Source organism: Pocillopora damicornis, chromosome 1 (assembly GCF_964200805.1).
Source record: "Pocillopora damicornis chromosome 1, jaPocDami1.2, whole genome shotgun sequence".
NCBI classification, from domain to species: Eukaryota; Metazoa; Cnidaria; class Anthozoa; order Scleractinia; family Pocilloporidae; genus Pocillopora; species Pocillopora damicornis.
In genome coordinates this window covers 12,244,835-12,268,818 of record NC_142670.1, presented here as the reverse complement: position 1 = coordinate 12,268,818, position 23,984 = coordinate 12,244,835, and the positions used below count along the sequence as shown (strand labels likewise).

The 23,984-nt window shown below is 37.4% G+C and overlaps 1 protein-coding gene across 1 annotated transcript in view; it reads right to left on the bottom strand.

Moving 5' to 3' along the window:
* LOC149052016 (adhesion G protein-coupled receptor L4-like) overlaps positions 1-23,984 on the bottom strand; it is a 168,593-nt gene that overhangs the window by 47,727 nt on the left and 96,882 nt on the right. Inside the window, exons 13-14 of the mRNA XM_089209993.1 lie at positions 16,456-16,606; positions 142-223 (exon numbers count right to left, since the gene is read on the bottom strand). Coding sequence (XP_089066119.1) covers positions 142-223; positions 16,456-16,606 — 233 coding nt within the window. The remainder of the gene's footprint in view (positions 1-141; positions 224-16,455; positions 16,607-23,984) is intronic.

Genomic DNA, 23,984 nt, shown 5'->3' with positions numbered 1-23,984 from the left:
TAAAAGACAATAAAGAAACACAAATTCTCAGCTAATGAAATAATGCCGATTCTAAACTGTATACAAACATATAAAAGAAAAATGCAATGAAACGAATTAAAAGGAGAAAAGCAAAAAGAAACCGCTGAGTATTTTCCTTACTATTTATCACTCGTATAGCTTTGTAACCCATCTTTTCCAGCAGCGATACCAAGTGAAATGGCCACCATGATCATTGGAAGACCTACCCATAAAGAAAGGAAGGGAATCGAAACACTTCGCTGGATAACAACACCAGATTTGGCGATCTGAAAGCATGGTTACAGTTACCAGTGGATGTTGTAAAATTATGAACTTACCCCATGAGATGACGTGATACATATACATCTTGGTGTTAATGTTGTAAACTTTCACAACGAAGAAGTAGAGATAAATTCCCTCGACCAGCATCCAACAGAAAGCGGCCATGAAGAAATATTGCATCAGAGCTGATATTGTAACACAGGCAGCCTGTGAAAAGAAAGAGTTTTCGTATAACTCTTAACGTGCTCCTTTCGACAAGATATCTACGGTGCAAAGAGTAAATTCATTCTATGAATAGAAAGAGAAGCCACTGACTTTGTTTTCTGTGGCGTTTATCCCGGCTAGGAAGATGATCTGTCCAACTCCAAGGGACATAGAAACACTCAGTCGAATTTGAGAGAGAGGTTGACGAACATCTCTGATGAAATAATAATAAAAAAAAAAAAAGAAAGAATCAATGAGACAGCAGCAACAACAACAATAACAACACATTGAAGACAGCAAGAACAGCAAAACACAGCAAAATTGAATTAAAAGACAGAACAATATGGCAAAAATATTATCTAAGTCTTGACAGCAAAAGAAGAGAAAAAGCCAGTAAATATTCAATAATATTATTATTAAATATACTTGTATTCAGAAAGGACAAAAAGGAAAATATTACGGAAAAATGTCTAAACCTAAACAATTCATAGACTGTGAAACCACGAGTTGTCCAAGCGTTCTTGATGGGGCATGAATTGTAGCTTGAATTTGTGAATTATCCGACATGCATGATCTTGTTTGCATGGTGATTTGCATTGGGATCTCTTTTATCATCAACCTTGTTGAGGGGAGTTAAGAATCTACCTCATTATTATTCAGGTACATTACTTACGTGAAGCAAGAATAAAGTATGAATGTGAAAAGTATCCCGACGATGGAAAGGCTCAGTCCCACGTGGGTGATAACTTCCAGAATTGTTTCGTCCTCCTCAGTGAGCTGTGTAAAAAAAAAGAAAAAGAAAAGGACAAAATGAGTTAGTTCATTGAGTCCATAAAATAATTGAATAAGGAAAAAAATAACTTTATTACCTTTGTGCTACTGTCGAAGTCTATTAAAACGGCAAAATGTGTCAAATGATTGCAGCTGCAAACTGTTTCTTCTGAGTTGCTTTTTGATGTAACTACATGGCATCCTTCCTCTGAAAAGCTGTCAGACATGGAAAAAAAGTAAAGTTAACAAAAAGGCACATAATTATTCAATGTTTGGGGAAGACGTGATGTTTTATAATTTTTCTTCCATTGTAGTCCTAGTTGCGAGAACATTTCAATCAGACTTCCTCTCTCTAAAAACGACAACATGTTGGCTTCCAGGAAAGTGTTTATCTGCACAAAAACATCTGAGAAAGTTCATTCATTCTCCTCCGAACTTAGTTTGATTTAGGAAGGAATAGATACTATACAATAATAAATGGTGATATTTTTACTTTTCGCTGAGGCCACTCCAAAACATACAGTGCTTCTCTACTTTCAAGACCTGAAAATGGATTCTATCCTGTCAGAATAAATCAAAACAACGCATAGCAGCTAATTTTCATGTTACCTTTAGGTTTTTGAACTTTAGGATGACATTTTCTCGCAATTTCTTTGGCTTGGGGTCCACAGTTACGGCCATAATCCTGGAGTTGATATACCTATGAAGAAATTGTATTTGAAAATGGCTCAGAAGCAAGGAAGCAACATTACATACTTTTGATAGATTCAAGCGAATTTTTCATGAAGGTGGAACGGTCAGAGACAAACAGGGAGTCTTCCATTCTTAGTTAGGGTTGTTGGAAAGTCTCTAAGTTCAGGTTAGTTGAACTTAGATCTTATGAGTTTCCGAGTTATGTGTTTTTGGGGGTAAACGGCATGGAATAATATGAAAGTAACGTCACCTTTGGTTGCCTGTTTCATTCCTGACGGCTTGATCTGTCAGAAGTAGGTCATGGAGATCCTTGTACACAGACGCAACTACCAGTGATCCTTAAAACCCCCCAAAAATCAACAAAAAAGTTATTAAACAACATTATAACGAAGGCGAATGATTAAAGAAGATAGACTATGTAAACTAAGGAGGCGCATTTATATGAGGCTTTATTTCAATACAGAAATTTCTATTGGAGAAACCAAGGTAATACTAAAAGTTGTGAAGTTACCACAATAGTTAATACGAACCATTTTCCTCAAAATTTGAAGAAGCGATGTCGATCCTCGCTTGCCATTGTTGTTCCTCAAAGAGGAGGCCACTTGCATTCTGGCGATAGGCTTTTTGAATGACCAAAACTGTCGGGAAAAAAATGACAAATGAAAGCACCTACAGTGAAATTTGCAATAGCACAACTACAGAAACATGCGCTTTGTGGTATACACAAATATTTAATAATCTTATTGGATGGATGTGTATTTTTTGTATCTCATTTGCCCTTGAAGGACTATTCGACGATTTCAACCATTTATAAAACGTTTTTAAATGTAAAACTGATGAAAAAGTGAGAAGTACTGGACGGACTAAAATTGTCAAATCTCAATTCGTTCCTCGAACTGTCTCTTTGGAGAACTTTAGAGTTCACTGGGGAGTTTTTTACAAGTACGGTTAAAAATCTTGCATTTATATGCATTGCAGACGGTAGGCCAATTTTGAGCCCAGTGTATAGTATGAAGTAAGCGGAAAGTATTTGTTAGATTTGTCAACTTCAGTTAGTAAAGTGTTACTCACCAATCTATTATTTAAGAAAAGTTTCCAATGACAGAGCAAGAGAAAGGTTTCATAATTTGAAGGATTCCGATTCTCACTTGTTGATTGTTTAAGAATACCTTGAATTTCCTTCTCCACGGCGAGAAATCAGTGTCAAGTTTAAAAAAACAGATAATTCGATGACATCCAACAACAACGTTTCTAGAAAGTTGGGTAAATAACTGAGTTCTTACATCATCTAGCTATAGAATACACTTTGAAACTAAACAGAATTGAGTGCCACAGCCTCACCCATTTTTGGTGAAAGGATCCTTTCTGAGGGCTTCATTCCACTCTGGTGTCGCTTGCTATAATTAAGAGCAAATTTGTCGACGGCCTCTGCCACCTCAAAGATGGATTTTCTCAGTGTTTTAACCTCTTCCTTGCCTGCCTTGTCTTTTGTGATGTTTTTGATTTTTAAGGTGAAATCTTCAAACACAGCAACCGCCTCCTACAATTATATAAAATATTTCCATGTTATTGACTAGCCAGTCTCACATTTACAATTCATATTAAAGATGTGGAAAAAGTCCAGCAGGAGGCCCCAAATGGTGTTCAGGGTATTTATTGGCCAAAGAACTCTTTTAGGAGACTGGATTATTTCTCAGCATTCTCCCCTCATGTGGCTTGAATGGTGGTTTATCCTTAAAGGTTATATATTTATAGGTTAATTAACGGTTGGTGAGCGCGTGCGATTTTCACACAAAGAGTAAATAAAAATCGCACAAGCGAACTAACCGTGAAATAACTTATTTATTATATACATACCGAAATTCATGGGCGAACAGAACTCAAAGATAAACTTATCTTTATTTTCTTTCAAAGGAAAACAACGCGCGTCAAACCGCCTCGCAGTTCGAGAGTTGCACTGAAATGGCTTCCTTGTAAAATACTTTACTTTTAAATCATCAAGCAAAAACGCCGTTAAAAGTCAGAACTAGTTAGAATTAAAACAAGACATTCTGAAAGTATGTCGAAATAGTTCTACGAAAGTTTAAATTTTGAAATACAGACGCGAAAACTCGAGACTCGTTCCGCCTTTCAAAACAAGAAATTCGTGGAACAGAGCAACATCGTGTTCTGTATTTTTCTTGGTGTTTTTTGTTTTCCTGTCCTTCTGTGTACTCTTCTACTGATGAATTTAGGCTCTGAAAACGGTTTGTCTGATTTGAAGCCATCTTTCTAAAGAAAAATACGCCTAAGCTCTTAGAATGCGTTATTTTTCAGTCAAGAGGAAAGGCGAGTAAGCAACACAGATATCTTCACTGGTGAAAATCGATACGTCGTTTTTCACTGGTGAAAAAAATCGTAGGACTAATGAGCTGGCTTCTCTGGCTTCTCTGGCGTGAAGAGACTATTTTTATCTCGATGCTTTTTGGCGCTTAAATCTCGGTGTGCATGTAATAATTACTTTTTATCGTTTAAAAAGTTAAAAAGTTTGGATACCTGTATGGAACCCTCTCTGGTAATATTTATTCCGCATAATTTTGAAACATACTCCTTTGCCTAGAATTAAAAAAAACATGTGTGTCACAGAGAAGATCCTGAAAAATGACATGCATAAAAATGGTAAATGACTATTTAGAAAACATACCAGCTGCGATGGCGACAGCGATGGCGACAGCGATGGAGATGGCGATGGCGAGATTGAGGCCGATGACGAGAGCCAGGGCAGGTGCGAGGGCGAGTCCTGCACTAAAAAGTTCTGTCCAGGAGCTGAATCTGCTGAAAAAACTAATACAAATACAATAGAGAGGAATTAATTAATCCAAAATTAAAAGTAAACAAACTGTTCTGTTGTGAGCAGCGCTACCATTCAAGTTAAGCGCTGCTTTGGACCTGCACCGAAAATAATTTTTTTTCGTAATTTTTATCATAAAAAAGTAACTATGTTTCTGTGTAGAATGATATGTTGCTCGCACTAATCTGATCGCCGCATAAGGGTATTTATTTCGCAGCAATCAGACTTTCGCTTTTTTAGTATGTGTCTCATAATAATCAGATTGCCACATTAGGGTATGTATCTCGCACCAGTTACGTCATAGCATTTGGATATCTCACAGTGTTTGAGTATTGTTTTCTCGTAAATGATGCCATGGAGTCGGGGCGCCGTGCATAAAGAATTACATAAACCAGAAATTTTGGACTCATTTGATAAGTGAAATGGTTTCTAGCCTTGGTAAGAGCCTCGTCGATTGAGGTCGAGATTTATCCGGATATGAAAGGTTTGCATTTAACTTGTTGCATCATTTTTAAGTTTAAAGGTGTTTTATCTGCTCCTTTTTTCACAACGCTCACGCCAAACAACTTACTTTTGTCGCGTATTATGTAAACAACAATCAAACATTCCCAATCACTGGACTGCAGTTTTCCACGTGCTTGAATTGTTTTCCACCGATCAAATTCCATCACAAACGCGCTCTCTCTCACTCTGACGGGGAATAGAGGGCGTTGTGCGACGAGACCAAACAACAGCTGTGTAGGAGACAACGTCAAGCGTGGCACCGTGGCACTGTCATTCTTCGACTTTTTTGTTTCGCTCTCCAACTTACGTTTTAAATCACAAAGTCTGTGACTAGTTATTAGCGAAATCAGTCAGATGTTGTCTTTTTTCCGTTCATTTTAAGGTACATAAATGTTAAAATTGGAATTACACTGCCCTACCTGTTCCTGGAAAATCCATCAACAAATGAAAGATTACTGTAGAAGAGAAAATGAGAAAATAAATTGATTGTTATCTTAAGAATAATATTTGAAACGATGAAAAGTTTATTAGATTTCGAGTTAGACTAGTACTAATGCATTTATTTGCTATATGCCCTGTAACATCTACCCGTTATTTTTATTTCCTTCCTTAGGGAACAGACGGAGAAATTTAAATAAAATGCAGCATCTGTGCAATTTACCAACCAGCTGAACAAAACTTGTTACACAAGGGAAACATTTTTAAGGATAAAGTGGACCCTCGGGTAAACGGGTATTCGGAGTGCAACTTAACTATAAAACGATGAAAAAAAATGTTTCGCTCTAGCTCGCAACAATTCGAAAGGGACGATATTTCGTTAAGCAAATTAATCAGGTATCAAATCTGACCGCTCAATTAAAACTCCTGCACAGTTTGAATCTTGAGGGGTTGGTCTCCAAAATTTTATGAGGATTTTCCCATATTCATGGTGTTACTAAACTATGGAAAAGCAGACCGTAGAACCTACGGACCCCATTTTTGTAATTAATTTTTTTTTGTAAAAGCAATGAGGTAAGTATAAGGTTTGCTTTCGAGTACAAAAAAGAATAATTTAAAAGAGAAATGTGTTTTAATTGTCCATGGCGTCCAACTTGACGATTAGTCAGCAGTGTTAATAACTCAACAATAGTTTGAAAACTCTAACGGTTTGGGTACCGTGATATTTGAATAGCGCCTTATCCGAAGGCTCTCAGTAAGGCTTAAGGCTGGAATTCTTTGTACATGACCCTGGTATGAGGAACATGAGCCGCAAAGTATCATCGTCCGTGATGCTCGTATAATTTTGGGGTGATCCATTAAACATTATGAATAAGAGGACTTTATTAAAAGCCAAAGACAGAATTCTCTTAATAAAGCTTAAAAAAAAAAAAAAAAAAAGAATCTCCATGTGGCTGTAAGGAGTTCCATTGTTGAATGTTAAAACATGAAAATTGTTAAATTTTACGAGTTGTTTTAATTATCTTTTATGAGTGGGCGCCTCAGCTCGCTCAGAAAATCAGATATCGACGAGAAAGGAAAAACTAAACCAATTCAACCATTTTTTTCAAGAAATGTACTTGTATAGTCCAGAATAATTCTTTTTTTTTTACTTCTTCCCACTTAATCGTACGCTTGTCGAAATTCCTCTTCAATGCTACGTCTCCGCTGTAGTGATATTTGAAAACCAGGCCCATTGAAATATTTCCGCCTAACATCGCCCCAATTTAATTTCAATTAATCGTTGTATTTTCGATTCAAAACGAAACTCCTTATTTTAAGAATGTTAAAAACAAATGGGTAAATTTAATTGATCCACAAAAGATCCAGTCCAGGGGGTTTTTTCTGTTCTTTGTAAATTAGTTTTTTATGTATTCAAACATTTACGTATTCATCTACTTATTCATTAAGCAACAAATTTGAAAGTCAGCGTTAGCTGCCAGCACTATTAGTATCATTATGGTACAATTTAACCGACAGAAAGAGAATTATTTTCTAACAAACCCGACTATTTTATTAAACAACTTGTAATATTCTTATCAATGAGCGACTCTTAACGGGAAGTAGAATACTCATCCTTAAATAAACTTACTGAAGCCCACTACAAACTATATCTTAGCTCACCATCGACACGATCACACAGCTGTCTCTAAAGTTCCCTTAAATTAACAATCTTCCACAGTAGCTCTCTTTTGGTATAGCTTTCTGAAAAGTCAGTCACTCCCGACAACAACTAGTACTACTGCAGCACGACTGACTCCTTATGTATAAAGTATTCCAGAAAATTCTGGAACCTTACAGCACAACTATACTTTTAGTGTTAAATCATAACTGCAGAAAGTTCATTGGTATGCATGTCAGCATGACTAGGCATTCTCGAAATATGTAATTTGTGATAATCGGTATTGACATAAATTAATATTTTGCCGACACGGAACAGAGAACTGGGTGCGAGCGTAGTACGCGAAGGCTCATGGGTAGTATGTTTGTAAGAAGAGATCGTTGAGAAACTTGTGGCATTCTACGGTCAGCCTTGCCACTAGCACTTTCCCATAAGGTTTATTTTTATTGTGTAATCAGCCTGATATGATTTGTTTTCTTCATTCTCTTCATTGTTTATAGATCAACCTTAAAACCCCAAAGGTGGCGCCACTGCAGTTGGTCGGGGGTACACGGTCCCTATTTTCCTAACAAGAGGTTTTTGGGGTTTACGTGTCCGGCTTTGGCGCATGTAGGACGTTACTTGATGTATCTCTTATCCACTTTGTTGTAAATTCATTGTCACAATTAAAATATATCTTGGGCCTAGCTGACCAACGCGCCCATGCCTCAACCTTTGAATGTGTTCGGTTGTGTAGTGAAGGCAAAATTCCTAGAAACTTATATTCAGTTATTATCCATAGCTTATTAAAGTAAATGGTTTGAACCCAGGAGTATCAGTAGTTTGTGTAGTGTGATCGTCCGGGTGAGTGTAGTTCTGAGAAGAACTGTTGTTGGTGACTGACGTTTCGACTATCTGTGCGATAGTCATCTTCAGAGTCAAGTAAGGAATAGTTGTCAGTCGATGATGTTATAAAGTCTGGTCTGTTGAACGTGATTGGTCTGTTTAGCCGTGATGTGATTGGCTGGAAGACTCATGTAGAGTTTGTTAACAGTCATTGGTCGGTTTCGATCCGTCTGTTGTTTGTCGGTCTGTTTGTCGGTTTGTTCACGTCGTTAATGAGTCGTTTGTAAGGTGCTGGTAATTGTTGACATCTGTTGAGAGGCGTCTGTTCTAAGTTAGTGAACCAGCTTTCCAGAGTCAGTCGTTGAAAGTAGTTTGTACTGTAGGTTAAGCATTTAGCAGAGTCCCAGTCGATTCTGTGATTAGTTTGTCGGTGATGTTCAGAAATGTGATTGTTTACATCGCCATTTCTAGTAGATCGTTTGTGTTCAGTTAGTCGCGTGTTAAGGTTTCTACCAGTCTCACCAATGTAGGAGGCCTGGCAGTCGGAGCATTCGATCTTATAAGTAATAATGTTTGATGAAAAATTTGTTAACTCAATAAGTAAAACGCCGAATATGAAATAATCATGCAGTAAGCGCAGAGAGTTAGCGTCCAAGAATCAAAAAATTAAAACACTCAATTAAAGCTGCGTGTTAGAGTGCTTTTTTAAAGAAAGAAGAGTCATGATTTGCTGGCATAAATTCCCGCCTCGTCTGTGGCAGACTGTAATCTTATTCGAAGGATAGTCGTCTACTTACTGAGCCATTAGAAATAAAAAAAAAAAAAAATTATAGATTGGTTTATTACGTCGAATCTCGCCTGCAAATGTCCGATTGCCGAGAAAATAACCTTATAATCATGAAGTTAGATTACGTTTACAACTAGTTGAGTGCTTAAACAAAGATGAACGGAATTACCATTTTTACTTGCAGATCGTAACTCAGACCGATCGCAACCGACTGATCGCTGTTAACTAAGTGCTTGTACGAAGTAATTGACTGTTATTTCCAGTTGGCTGGATCCAGTTAAGTGCGATTTCGATTCAGCAAAAGACGGCAGTTCAACTGCCTTTATATCCGTTTGTGATTAACCTAGACCTTTATTAGAAGTAATTCAGAGAGTTAAATTGTGAGGTATTTGTTTACAATTGAGTTCATTGATGAAAATTTTGTTCGTTTTATATATGTGAATTCTCAAAAAAATTGTCCCTTGAAAACCAGTGAGCGAAGTCTTGTATACTTCAAATACGCTTTCGATAAGTCTTTGCAGTTCCGTTCAAATTAGACATTGCTACGTTAATTTCACAACAGATAACGAAGGAATTCAACGAGAAAAAGGTGCATAAAAACTCCCCCTCTCGATGAAAGACAAGAGTTACACACGTGATTGCACCAAACAAGCGAGCAAAATCCCACAATTTCAAAACATAGACTTGAATTTACTTACAATTACTTTTTACTTAAGTTTGTTCAACAAACCTGCACCGTTGTGGTTGTTGTTGCTGTTGTTGTTGTTGATTTTTATAAAGCGTACATGTGTTTTTTTCTTGCGCGCTTTCTAATTGACAGGTGTCAGATTGTGACAGATATTTGTACGAAAAATGTTTGAAACTCTGTTCGGAAGTCTTTTAAATCACCTTTTTCTTTACACAATTAAAAATATTTCGGTAAAGCCGTTCTTTAATTTGCATTACCTCAGTCTGTTCCACTTAATCGCTCAAAAATGTTTCAGTTCATGGAGGACCTTGCCGTAATTACAGCCCTGACTCATTAGGGTATTTTGGAAAACATTTCGTAAAGTATACGAAAAAACTGTTATTTACCAGCCAAGGTCGGTCCATGTTGGGAAAAACTGTCCACTCTCCCTAAAGTACCGGTAGTCAAGACCTCGGGTACAATCTTACCCGATACGGACCTCCCTGACAGTAAATAACATTTCTCACTAACTACAAGAAACACACACACGCAAACACACAGAAAAATAAAATACTTCGATTCGTTATGTTCAAAATAACATACATACACTCACTGATCTCAGTCATGACAGGACGGAAAAACGCGTGGACTGTAAGTACCTCCCGTTGTCCCATACAAAGCCTTAGAAAACTTTTCTAAGGCTTTGTATGGAACAACGGGAGGTACTTACAGTGCATGCATTATCCGTCCTGTCATGAACACGCCTTGTAACTTGTGGCAAGGGAAAATTGCGTCGGCTAGATTATCCTAACCACAGCGCGCTGGACAAAAGTTGTGAGACGTACAATTTCGATCGCTGTTTTCCAGCTGTAGTCGATGCAAAAAAGGACAATACTAGGGTAATTCAATTTTTCTTTTGAAACACGTGTCCCGGAAATTAGTATGTTCAACTACTAATACGCGCTTTAAAATTCATTCACCGCTCACACGCACAAGTTAGGTGAGCTGAGCATATCTGTGAACAATATTTACTTTTAAGAAGCAAGATCAAATTTCAAGACATAATATGTCATAACATAGCGCGCGTGCTTGCCCTATTCAAGTCCTATTGAGCTGCTATGAACAAAATCTTTATTACGCACGCCCGTGCGTAAATAAGATGACATGAGCTTTTTTTTCTAACCTGGCTTCAGAATTTCTGTCTTGTTAAGCTGCAGTGCAGTTTCTTTCTCTTAGAAATACCGAAGAAACCAGCGAAGAACTGCCCAATTTTTCAATCGGCGTTGACCTTTTAGGTCCTGATCCACTGGGAATACATTCATGAGTTCATTTGGCTTTGATTTTCTCCATTTTCCCCGTAAACTTTGAGCTTTTCACTTACGGTTATCGGTTAACTGGATCAAAAGTTCTCGCTCAAACCAAGTAACATCATCGCCCGTACTGCTCGTAGAATTTCAGGGTAATCCATTAAACATGACTGGATAGAGGACTTTATTAAAAGCCCAATTTTTTTTATTTGAGCATAAATCAAAAAAGAAAAAAAGGAGTTCATTTCTGAATTTTCACAGATAAAAAATTGTTATATTTCTAAGGGTTATTTCAATTATATCTCTGTGAGTGCACTTCATATTAACCCCTCAGCTTATTCTGAAAATCAATTATGTTTAAATTGCTTCAGCAATCCAATTTAAAAGAGATCCTTCTTCAGTTATAAACTAAGAGTTTAATAAGGACATCTTTAGAGTCTGGTATGTTTTGTTTTAATTAAGAGTGCCAAATAACCGCCACCTGACAATTTTTTTCACGGATTGGTTTGGCTGAGTTTCACAGGACGTCCCGAAATCGATATAAATGTTTTGCAAATGGAAAGTCAAGATATTACTGAGGTAGTTCTAACATAGCGCACAACTTTTAAAAAAAATTGCACACTTTGTTGGACTCAGTTGTACTCATCTCGCAATTCATGAAGCGCACGATACTAATATAGGTTGCTGTCAATAGCTATCTTTGCACTTATACGAATGTGTCATTCCGGGTTATTAATTTTTTTTAATTACTTGGAATTGTAAGGAAAGTGAAAAATATTGAGAAACCTAAAATAATGATAATGTTGATGATACAAAGATCCCCAAGTTTTGCTTTAATGATGGACCAATAGGTTAGAAAGGACATGTGTAGAGTTCGGTTTGTTTCGTTATTAGAGTTCCGTAGGAGTAAAAATCGAAATAAATATTTGAAAAATGGAAAGTTAATTTCGACGGTGTCATAGCTACCCAAGAAAAAACAGGAATAACTAGCGTCGTACTTACCCAGCACAAAGCATGTTAAAAGGGTTTTGGAAATTTTGACGGATTCATGGCCATTTATCATCCACTTCATCGTAACCAAGATAATCAAAGGTTGCCGTTGAGAGTTATTATGTTGATTCACCACGCTTTAAAGTTGCGGATTTGCGGCATCCTCGTAAAACCCCTTCGTACGATTTAGAGTTTAATGCAAATCATGATCTCTGATCACATGGTGATGGCGTTTGTCTCCATTTTTGTTCTTTCTGTCATAGACGGACCAATGGACAAAAAGCAGCTTCCACCAGATGTAGAGCATTGTTTTTATTAATACAATCGAAAAAATCCACCGCATTATAAAACACTTTGCCTAATTGAAGTTTTGCAAAGAAGCAGCTCCGTCAAAAGTAATTGATGTTAAGAATTGTAGTTTCTTTATGAGCTCTGCTCTATGGAAGTTGTCCTAAACAAACTTCTGTTTTATCAACGGCCAGCTAAAGCTAGTATGCCATCTGTTCGTATGCATAAATGGAAATGATTCCTTTTTATTCATCTCGCCTATTACATACTGCGCGTTTCATTTGGTGGGTCTAATTACTACGTATGCCTTCAACAGTGATAGACTAACTCACTCGTGTGTTAATGAAGGTATAATTATTATTTTTATACCACGGCAAACTCCGAGTCAAAGGATTTCTTCTCGGTTATCTCAGATCATGAGTTCGATGTGAGTTTACATAAAGTTAATCGTTACTTGATCAGAAAACCAACGGAAGCTAACGGCCATAGTTTAATGTTCAGCCTCCAAAACAACTCTTCCCTGCAAAAGCGTCATTCAGACCATCACTTTTGTGTTCAAATGCTTGAATTCCAACATTTTAGAAGGAGCGGTGAGGTCAAATGCTCTTTGTGCGAGACGTTCCTGGGTCAGAGTGATGTGCTCTGTGGGCGAGACATTATACTCTACTACTAAACTCTATGCGCTCAAGGAATAATTGATTATTTATTCTGGAATATTCCCTAGTCCTATTTGCGATGTATTGAGTCAATCGAAGCTTTAAGCGCTTTAGCCTATTGCATTTGCGCGGTGTAGATAGAAATATACTTGCATATTCCAAGATAATTCTTTTTTTTTTTACTTCTTCCGCCTAAATCGTACGCTTCGTCATCCAGTACATTTATAAATGGGTATGACACACCCTAGACTGTTGTAAATAATCGACTCCTTTTCTGGCTTGTTGAAATTCCTATTCAACGCTTCGTCTCCGCTTCTCACTTTAAATAGTATATTATGTGTAAAAGTTCTTTAATCACCGTTGAAGGATATGTACCGAATAGTTTATAATCTCTTGGTTTATGCAATTTCCGGCTAACATTGGCCCAGTTGAATTCCCTATCAATCGATGTATTTTCGATTCAAACCGATACTCCTTATCTTAGGAATAGCGAATAACAAAAATGTAACTGATCCACAAAAGATCCAATCATAAGGGTTTTTCTGTTCTTTCTAAATTAGTTGTTTATTTATTAAAAAATTTACGTATTCATCTACTTATTCATTAAGCAACAACTTTGAATGTCAGCGTTATGTGCGGAGACTATTATTATTATTTAACCTACAGAAAGAACATCATTTATCAACAAACCCAACTAATTTATTAAACAGCTTGTAATATTCTTACCAAAGAGTGACTATTAAAGGAAGTAGAATAATTATCCTTAAATAAACTGATTGAAGCCCACCACAAACTGTTTCTTAGCTCAACACTGACACAATCTCACAGTTGTCTCTAAAATGCCTCCAAATTAACAATCTTCCACAGTAGCTCTCTCTCGGTATAGCTTTCTGAACAGTCAGTCACTCCCGACAACAACAAGTACTGCTGCTGCACGACTGTCAGGCCTTGTGTACAAAGCATTCTCAATTCCGGAAGCTCACAACACAACTATATTGGTAGTGCATTTACATCATAACTACGTTACCTAAGTAAATGCTCCAGAGAGTTCCTTGGTTTTTTCATATCTGCATGACTAGGCTTCAGTTATCATTATCCATAGCTTATTGTTAAAAGTAATGACAGCGTTGGGTGAGAAGTTTGTAAACTTAATAAGTGAAACGTCGAATATGAAACAATCATGCAATAAGCGCATAAAGTTAGCGCGCAAGAATCAAAAGGTAAATCAATTTGATAAAAGCTGCGTGCGAGAGTGGTTTTTAAAGAAAGAAGAGTCATGATATCCAGGCAAAAATTCCCGCCTCGTCTGTAGCAGACTGTGGTCTTAGTCGAAGGACAGTCATCAACGTACTGAGCCATTAGAAATTTAAATTTATAGATTTATAGGTTTATTTCTATGAATCTTGCCTGCAAATACACGATCGCCTAGAAAATAAACTTATAATCCTAAAGAAGATAGGTTATAATTACAGCTAGTTGAGTGCTTAACCAATAATGATAAGAAAGACCTCTTTTCAGCAGCAGATCGCAAGTCAGATCGATCGTAACCGACTTATTGCTGTTAAATAAGTGATTGTACTAAGCAATTGACTGTCATTTCCGGTTGGCTGGATCCAGTTATTTAAGTTGAGTGCGATTTCGATTAAATTCAGCACAATACTGCAATATCGCATACATCGCCGGCCCCACTTGGGTTGACCTGTGAGCTCTTCCTCGTGGAGTTGTTCTATATAGAAGGTGGAAAAACAACATTCATTTTTCTTTTGAATCGCTCTCTGATCTGCAGATAGACGAGCAATATGAAATATGGTTCTTAGCACTAGTACTCGGATATTTATCGAAACACTAAAGACTGATGATATGGAGTTAATAATCGGTTTGATGTTTTTTTCTTACTGAGTGTTTCGCATGCAGTGCAGGGCAAAAATCAGGAAACCCTGCAGCAGAAACATGATATTAGGATCATTACTTTTTACAATATGCAAACAAACTAGTCAAATATCTATTAAGATTTCCAAGAAAGAAGGAAAATTGCATATCTCGTAATTCAAAAGAGGTCTGTCTTATCTTGCCTAGTTAATAGCTTTTTGTTTTCAAAATTCCAAAAAATTCCATGTGACAATTGTAACGATGTCTTACATGGTTAGAAAATAAAATAATGATAGAGGTTAAATGATTTTGAATGTTACCATCGAACACTGACCTGAGCAGAGTTAAGTACGGTGAAGATGTAAAAGAGAGCTTTATGTACAGGCGAGAGGAGACCGAATAGCCACGTGACACCCAGCAGGGGAATCATCACCACGCATGCTTTGATGCCAATTCTAGGAGTTAAAAAGAGAACATTCCTTTATTTTCCTTTAACATGGAGTTTTCAGATTTAGATATCGTAAGGCCTTACTGATTAGGGAATGAGGAAGTTGGGCGAATAGAGCCTCACAGGAAGACATGGCAACCTCTTCCACTATTTTGTTATAATTTTATGTTGTGAACCGTACCGTATTTGCTGAGAATGGTCTTCTTCCCTTGTTGGCTGCAACAAATTGGTCATCTCCTTTATGACTCGTACAAGTATCAAGATATTGAGCTGAAGAATACAATAAAAACAAATTGATTATTTACAGATGGTTATCGAATTGGCAAAGCAGGAGAGGATCCTTTACAGAGACGTTACTAGTTTGGTAACAAGCTTGGGATAAAGAGTCATTTACAGTGAATAGAACTCTCAACCGGGGAACCTAGATTTTTGCACGAAAAAAAATTTCTTGGTATATCAATGTGAAACAGTGAGAGAACATCAACAAGGAAGGGCAAGAATCTTTTTTCTCGTACGATGTAGTAAAAGATGGAGAGTTTATGAAGCTATCTTTTGCTTGTGAAGACATTGTCTCAACAGATTTTACTCGCTATTGAAAGCGGCCATCATTAAATTTAAATTGACCAGCATTCTCATAAACAGCAGCTACGTCCAAAGTTTGTTGTGAGTAAATAGGAAAAGGAAAATGGTAAATATTGCTTGGGGTCATATCATTAATATTTAATTCGTTTTTTGAAGAGCAGAGAAAAAAATGTTTCGCGGCAAGTAGTCCAGGTATACCAATCACAATCACCAACACTAATCATAAACTCACAACTTCAATGAAAGCCACAAAGGCGACGAATATCCAGATCAGGTTGTTAGTCGAGGAAAGCCAGCAACTAAACTCGAAGAAATGAAACACAAGAAAAACACACAAATCCTCAGCAAATGAAATGATACCGATTTCAAACTGTATGCAAAAACAAACAAAAAATAATTAACAGAAACGAATTCAAAAGAGAAGAGCAAGAAGAAACCGTTAAATTTTTTTCTTACTGTTTATTACTCGTATAGCTTTGTAACCCTTCCTTTCCAGCAGCGATGCCGAGTGAAATGGCCACCATGATCAGTGGAAGACCTACCCATATAGAAAGGAAGGAAATCGAAATACCTTACTGCATGACAACACTAGATTTGGCGATCCAAAAGCATGGTGATAGTTACAAGTGCATGTTTTAAAGTAAAAAAACTAACCCCATGAGATGACATGATACATGTACATCTTGGTGTTAATGTTGTAAACTTTCACGACGAAGAGGTAGAGATAAATTCCCTCGATCAGCATCCAACAGAAAGCGGCCATCAAGAAATACTGCATCAGAGCTGCTACTGTAACACAGGCAGCCTGTGAAAAGAAAGAGTTTTCGTATACTTCTTGACGGTGCAAAGAGTAAACTCATTCTATAGACAGAAGGAGAGGCCACTGGCGAGGCCTTCCGGTGAGGAAGATGATCTGTCCAGCTCCAAGGGACGCAGAAACACTCAGTCGAATTTAAGAGAGAGGTTGACAAAGATCTCTGATGAAATAATAGTAAAAAAAAAAGAAAATAACTAATTAGACAAAAGCAAAAACGACGATAACAGCAACATACTGAAGACATGATTTGGTCAAACGTTCGTGATGGGGCATGAAATGTAGCTTGAATTGGTGAATTATCCAACATGCATGTTCTTGTTTGCGTGGAGAGTTGCATTGACATCTCTCTTCTCTCCAGCCGTGTTAAGGAGAGTAAAGAATCTACCTCATTATTATTCAGGTACATTACTTACGTGAGCAAAGAATAAAGTATTCATGTTAAAAGCATCCCGACGATAGAAAGGCTCAGTCCCACGTAGGTGATAATTTTCAGAATTGTTTCGTCCTCCTCGGTGAGCTGTGTCAAAAAAAGAAAAATTTAATGACAATATTAAGTTAGTTCATTGAGCCCATAAAATTATTGAGTAAGGCAAAAATAATTTTGTTACCTTTTTGCTACCGTCGTAGTCCATTAAGACGGCAAAATGCGTCAAATGATTGCAGCTGCAGATTGTTTCGTCTGAGTTGCTTTTTGATGCAACCACATGGCATCCTTCCTCTGAAAAGCTGTCGGACATGAAAAAAAAGTAAAGTTAAAAAATTTTCATAGTTTGGGGAAGAGGTGATTGACAATTTTGCGCTAAGATTTTCTTCCATTGTAGTCATAGTTACGAGAACATTTCAATCAGACTTCCCCTCTCTAAAAAACGACAACATGTTGGCTTCCAGGAAAGTGATCATCTGCGCGAAAACATCTGAGAAAGTTCATTCACTCTACCCCATACTTAATTTAAATCAAGAAGGAATAAATACAATACAATAACATATTGTAGTTTTTTTACCTTTTGTTGAGGCCACTCCAAAACATACAGCGCCTCTCCACAGTCAAGACCTGAAAATGGATTTTATCTTGTCAGAATAAATCAAAACAACTTATAACAACTAATTTTCATGTTACCTTTAGGTTTTTTAACTTTAGGATGACATTTTCTGGCAATGTCTCTGGCTTGGGGTCCATAGTAACGGCCATTATCCTGGAGTTGATATACCTTTGAAGAAATTGTATTTGAAAATGGACCAGAACCAAGGAAGTAATATTACATATTTTTTGTAGATTCAAGCCAATATTTCATGAAGTGGAATGGTTAGAGACAAGCAGGGAGTCTTCCAACCCTAGTTTGGGTTTTTGGAAAGTTTATCAGTTCAGTTTAGTTGAACTTAGATCTTATGTGTTTCCGTGTCATGTTTTTTTTGGAGGTAAACGACATGGAGTCACTCCTGATGGCTTGATCTGTCAGAAGTAGGTCATGCAGATCCTTGTACACACACGCAATCACCATTGATCCTTTAAACCCCCAAGGATCAACAAAAAAAACAACATTGAAATTTTTATCAGGTTCTGAGGTATGTGACATTTTAGGGAAGGCGAATGATTAAAGAAGATAGACTATGTAAATTAAGGAGACGCATTTATATGAGGCTTTATTCCAATACAGAAATTTCGATTGGAGAAACCAAGGTAATACTAAAAGTTGTAAAGTTACCACAATAGTTCATACCAACCATTTTCCACAACATTTGAAGAAGCGATATCGATTCTCGCTGGCCATTGTTGTTCCTCACTTGCATTCTGGCGATAGGCTTTTTGAATGACCAAAACTGTCGGAAAAAAAAGACAAATGAAAGCACTTACGGTGAGATTTGCAATAGCACAAATATGCGTTTTGCGATGTACACAAATATTTCATAATTTTATTGGATGGACGTGTATTGTTTGTATCTTTTTTGCCCTTCAACGACTATTCGACGATTTCAACCATTTATTAAACGTTTTTCAATGTAAAACTAATGAAAAAGTGAGTAGCAGTGGACGGAATAAAATTTTCAAAGCTCAATTCGTTCCTCGAACCGTCTCTTTGGAGAACTATAGAGTTCCTTTAGTAGTTTTTACATGTACGGTTAAAAATCTTGCATTTATATGCATCGCAGACGATAGGCCAATTTTGAGCTTAGTCTACTCTATGAAGTAATCGAAAAGTTTTTGTGAGGTGTGGCAATTTAGTAAAGTGTTACTCACCATTCTATTATTTAAGAAAATTTTCAATAAACAGAGCGAGACGAAGGGTTTCACAATTTCAAGGATTCCGATTCTCTCTTGTTGATTGTTCAAGAATACCTTGAATTTCCTTCCCCACCGCGATAAATCAAAGTGTCGAACAAAGTCAAGGAACAGATGAATCGATGACATCCAACAGTAATGTTTCTAAAAAGTTGGGCTTATAACTGAGTTCTTACATTATCTAGCTTGATAGCAAAAATGCGGACGGAAGCCAGAGTAACAAAATGGCCGCTATGAACGATCAAAACTCTTAAATCCACTCGATTGGTTATACAGAGCACTCTCATTGTTTCCTTTACGTTATATTCGTCTTTCGCACACGTCTGGTATGATCGATGCTAAGATAGGGATGTAAGATGTTTTTCAAAAATACTAGTACATGAGGTAATGATGCAATAATACATCCCTTAATCACTGGTTTAACATATAATACGAGTACACATTTTGCCCAGTTTTTGTCATTTCCACTCGCCCCTACGGGACTCGGAAAATGCCACGCAAGTCGCAAAATATTCGCGCGTATTAATTGTTAAACCACTGAGTATGACTTATTAATTTCTTATTTCATCTTGAGCTGTTTGATATAAACTTACCGACCTTTTTCGATTTTTCGGTTTAACTTTGATCGTCTCGCTGGAAAAAAGCCTTCTAACATAATTATTTAGTTTTCGTGTAACAACGGTTTGTTTGTTTGTTTTTGTTTTTTCTAACTGGCACACTTTCAGGAAAACTTGGGAAAAAGGCGACCCTGATTTTGCAATTAACAAAAGCCTAATTTCTAGTCGTCGAAAGTATCAAAAGCACCGCAATGCTTGGGTGGGGCAGGCAGATTTAAGAAAAGAGTCGAGTTAAACAAAAGAAATCACAGCGGTGACTGTTAACGCTTGCAAGTGAACCTTACAAAACACGCGGGAACTTTCTAGATCTTCGCGCCTACGATATGGGTGGCCAACGGTCAATAATAAAGAGAAGGGTAGGGGTAGGGGAATCGATATTACGCCTGTCCGAGGTCATCATAATTTTGCAAAACCCGTTTTCCTACGATCGGAGTTCCTGATTGGTGTAGTTAAGCTTCAGCTGTGAATCATAGGCCAAATGTGTCATTTGGATATTTAGCTCTGGCGGGAAAATGCGAAAGATGGCAAACTCTGTAAATAATGAAGTTGTTAGTTTCGATTCCGCTTTCGAGGAAGCACTTAAGTGTCTTTCGGAATTTAATATAGTGCATTAAAATCGGAACAAAAAGAAGCAATTTCTACACTGGTTCTGGAAAGTATCTACTGGCCGCATTGCCAACTGGCTTTGGGAAAAACCTGAAACTTCAGTTATTGGTTTCCATGAGAGAAACCTTCGAGCGTAGTTGTCGTTTGTCAGCTTCGTTAACGTATTGTTTATGATCAAATGAATTAACGGTAGCTACGCACACGATTTGTCGTTTGGACGACATAGAGTGCGAAAATTATCAACTCGTATTCGCGTCAGCAAAGGACGTTTTGGATGCTTTTTATCGTTGATGAAAATAGTGGCCACACCGTTTCACCAGAGCGTGCCGATTTGTATCAAACAAATTATGGCATATAAACCTTCGGGTGCTGTTGTTTGTGCTTCAAAGATACATCTTTCTTCATTATGACGTCCGCCATCTCTGGCCTGCCTTTCTGAATTAGTTAATTTCTTAGCAGGTAAGATTATCTGTGAGTTCACGTAATTTTGGTAGTTGAGATTTTGAATATCAATTAGTTCCTCGTTGAGCTGACACCTCCCCCTCCCCACCCGCTTTTCTTCCTTCTTCCTCTCCCATCTGAGCAGACTTCGAAAAAAGGTAAAGTTTTTATAAATGTTCAACCGGAGATTCGTAGTTAACCTTATACAGTTGTTACGGGAAAGTTTGTCGGAAAAAAGAGCAAAAACTTAAAGAGCTCGGGACAATCTCAAATGATTATTTATTAAAAGTTGTGAAACGCACAATTTCGATCGCTGTTCTTCCAGCTGCAGCCGATGCAAAGAAGGATAATAGTAGAGTGATCATACGGGATTTGAATCCATGACCTCTGAGGTGCTGGTGTAGCGCTCTACCAACAGAGCTAACAAGCCAACTGGGAAATGAATTTTTCTAAGGCCTTATTTTCACTACTACTCAAGAAGAGTTCACAACTGCGAGGATTGCCTCTATATTCCTTTCTTCAACCGCAGTGCACATATATGATTTTCATATATTTACAGTCATGTAATAATGCTGATGATTTACACGGGAAAGTATTTTCTTATACAACTAATTTTGATAACAAACGATGAACATCAAAACCCTCTACCTCACTGAAGCAAAAATTAGAATTAGGTATCGTTTTACAGGTGGAAATTGTGGATATCAGGGTAGTAGCACCGTTATCCCTTGACCTTTTTGTTTTGTTCTCCAACTCACGTTTTAAATCACAATCCGATGTAATTCTAGCAGGAAGTCTATGACTAATTATTAGTATAATCTGTCAGATATTATCGCTTTTTTCCCGTTCATTTTAAGGCGCATAAATGTTAATATTGGAATAACACTGCCTAACCTGTTCCTAGCAAATCCAAATTTTAAATCCAAAATGTTTTAGCTCGCAGCAATACGAAAGGACAATGTTTCTCTTTGCAAATTACTCGGGTATCTTTTGATCTCCAAAGTTTTGTGAGAATTTTTCCATATTCTTGGGTGTTACTGCGGAACCCATATAATATATTTATATTTATCACATAAACTGCGGTGTTATACAGGGATTTCCGGCCCGGAGAAAAGCCGTAACAACAAAATATCGTATTTTTTCACGTGTGTTGGTATAGCCAATCAGCTGCTGACACTCGCCTGACTCACTCGCCTTTGGTGCCACTCGGTCAAGTTGATAAATGATTGGCAAAGGCTTCACCATTCTCAATTCAAGTTGTTTGTTGGAGCTTTCTCGAATTATGGCGGCTAAATCACTCAAAAATCTGTATTGCTGACAGACAGTGAGGTTCAAACTTTCCTAGAAAGGAAGAAAACCAATACACTAAAAGAAAAACCAAAAGTTACGTATTCAGTGGCTTTGGTATTAGCATTTCTTTCGGCTGAGAATGAAAATCGACAACTGGAGGATTTGCCACTGGCCGATTTTGGCCGTTTACCTGAGAGACTTTTTCTGTCAGTAAGGACAAGTCAATAAATGAGAATTTTGTAAATTGAAAATTACGACCATTGTTGTTTTTGTAATCATGATTCAACGCATTTTTCCATCTCAGGAGCTAGCGCCAATGCACTTTACGATTGTTATTCGGGGATTGTCGATTCATTTCTTTTCATTTATAAATAAAGTGGGCTTTTCTTCTCAGTAGAGGGCTATTGTGGTTATACAGTCCGGGTCATAACCATTTCTGGATACTTGATGACGTCACCAACATGGATGTCGTAGTGGGACCTCGAGGAAACTCAATCATTACTTTATTCGAGCCCTGGCGACTTTATTCCCCACCCATATCGCATGAAAACTTGCAAAATTACAGAAGACAAGCAATTGCACACAACAAGCAAAGAACTGATGGTTGTCGCGATGACGAAAAGGAAAAATTCAGATGAAAAGTCGGGTGGAGGTCCATGTTGCGAAGGGCTCGATCGAGGAATAACCTCTCTTTAGTTGAGGTTTTCACGTATGCAATTTTTTTTTTTATTCCTAAAAAAAATCTTTTAAAAAACTAGAATAAATTTGCTTCCAATTTGTCAAAATTCCAATCGAGTGCACGAGGTCTTTGCTCGTATGACTCGCATGCACTGGTTTGTCTTCTTCCACGAGAAATAGAACGCATTCCAGAGGCTCTACGAGAAGTCCAGATTTTCAGCAAATCGCAGAGAAAGACATACACTTTAGGAGATATCAAAGGGATGCAGATGGACACGGTTCAGCACTTTCTAAACATACAGCTGCATGCTTTGCTCCGATGTGGCAAAATAACCAGGAATTGAAGGGTAGGTTACTGTTTTCTTGCTTTATTGTTACTTTTTCGTAAAGGCTTGATGGACTGAAATTGATAATATCTATTTAAAAATCGGAGAGAGGCAAGATATCGTCTTTCCTCGACCCATACTGGAGAGAAATGAAATTGTTCCGATTCCGCGATCTCACACCTCACTCGTTCCAATTGTTATCAGTGGGTGTTATTTGGTTCAACCTTATTTAATTGGTTTTCTTGTAACCCAAAATAGGGAAATCAACGGAGAACGGACAGTAACATCGAGGCCAGGCTCTACCCAGAAGTTCTTCAGATACAAACAGGCTGGCGGAGGAGCTTTTATTCCTGTGACGCTCTTGGTGGAAGGACCACAGCGTTACAAAGAATTTGTGCTAGAAAAAATGCATTTCACTCTTCCAGAATGCGAGAATGTCGAGAAGATGCATGTTGAATGTTTGAAATAAACGAAAATTTTTAATGGTATCTTACGTCCAGTCCTTATTAGCGAATTTTGTTTCAGGTTACTACCGCGTTACAACATGGCCGCCACAAAAAAAAAAAAAAAAAAAAAAAAAAAGCTTCTTCTTGCTTCCAGCACCTCTCAGCCAAATTTGCTTTGTTTTGGTTTTGATCTCACCCAATCACAAAGCTCGAAACCGGTATCCAGAAATGGTTATGGCCCGAACTGTTATATGATAAACAAAATAATACATGGTTGCTTGTAGATATGGAATTTCTCTTCTCGTGTTCAACTCGACATCTCACTCGTTTGCTGCGCTCACTCGTGTGCTATTGAGTTAAACACTCGACGAGAAATTCCATATCTACGCGCCCATGTATTATTCTCTCTCTCTCTTTCTCTCTCTCTATGTATATATATATTTTTTTTTCTTTTGTAAAATGAGATAAGTAAGAAAATTTACTTTCGGGTACAAAGGAGAATAATTTAAAAGAGCTCAACGTCCAACTTGGCGAGCAATCAGCAGTCATCTACCCTGAGTGTTTATAATTGAACAATAATTTGAAAGCTAAAAAGGTTTGGGTTCCGCGATATTTGAATATCGCCTTATGCGAAGACTTTCAGTGAACCTTTAGGCTGGAATTCATTGTACATGACCCTCGAAT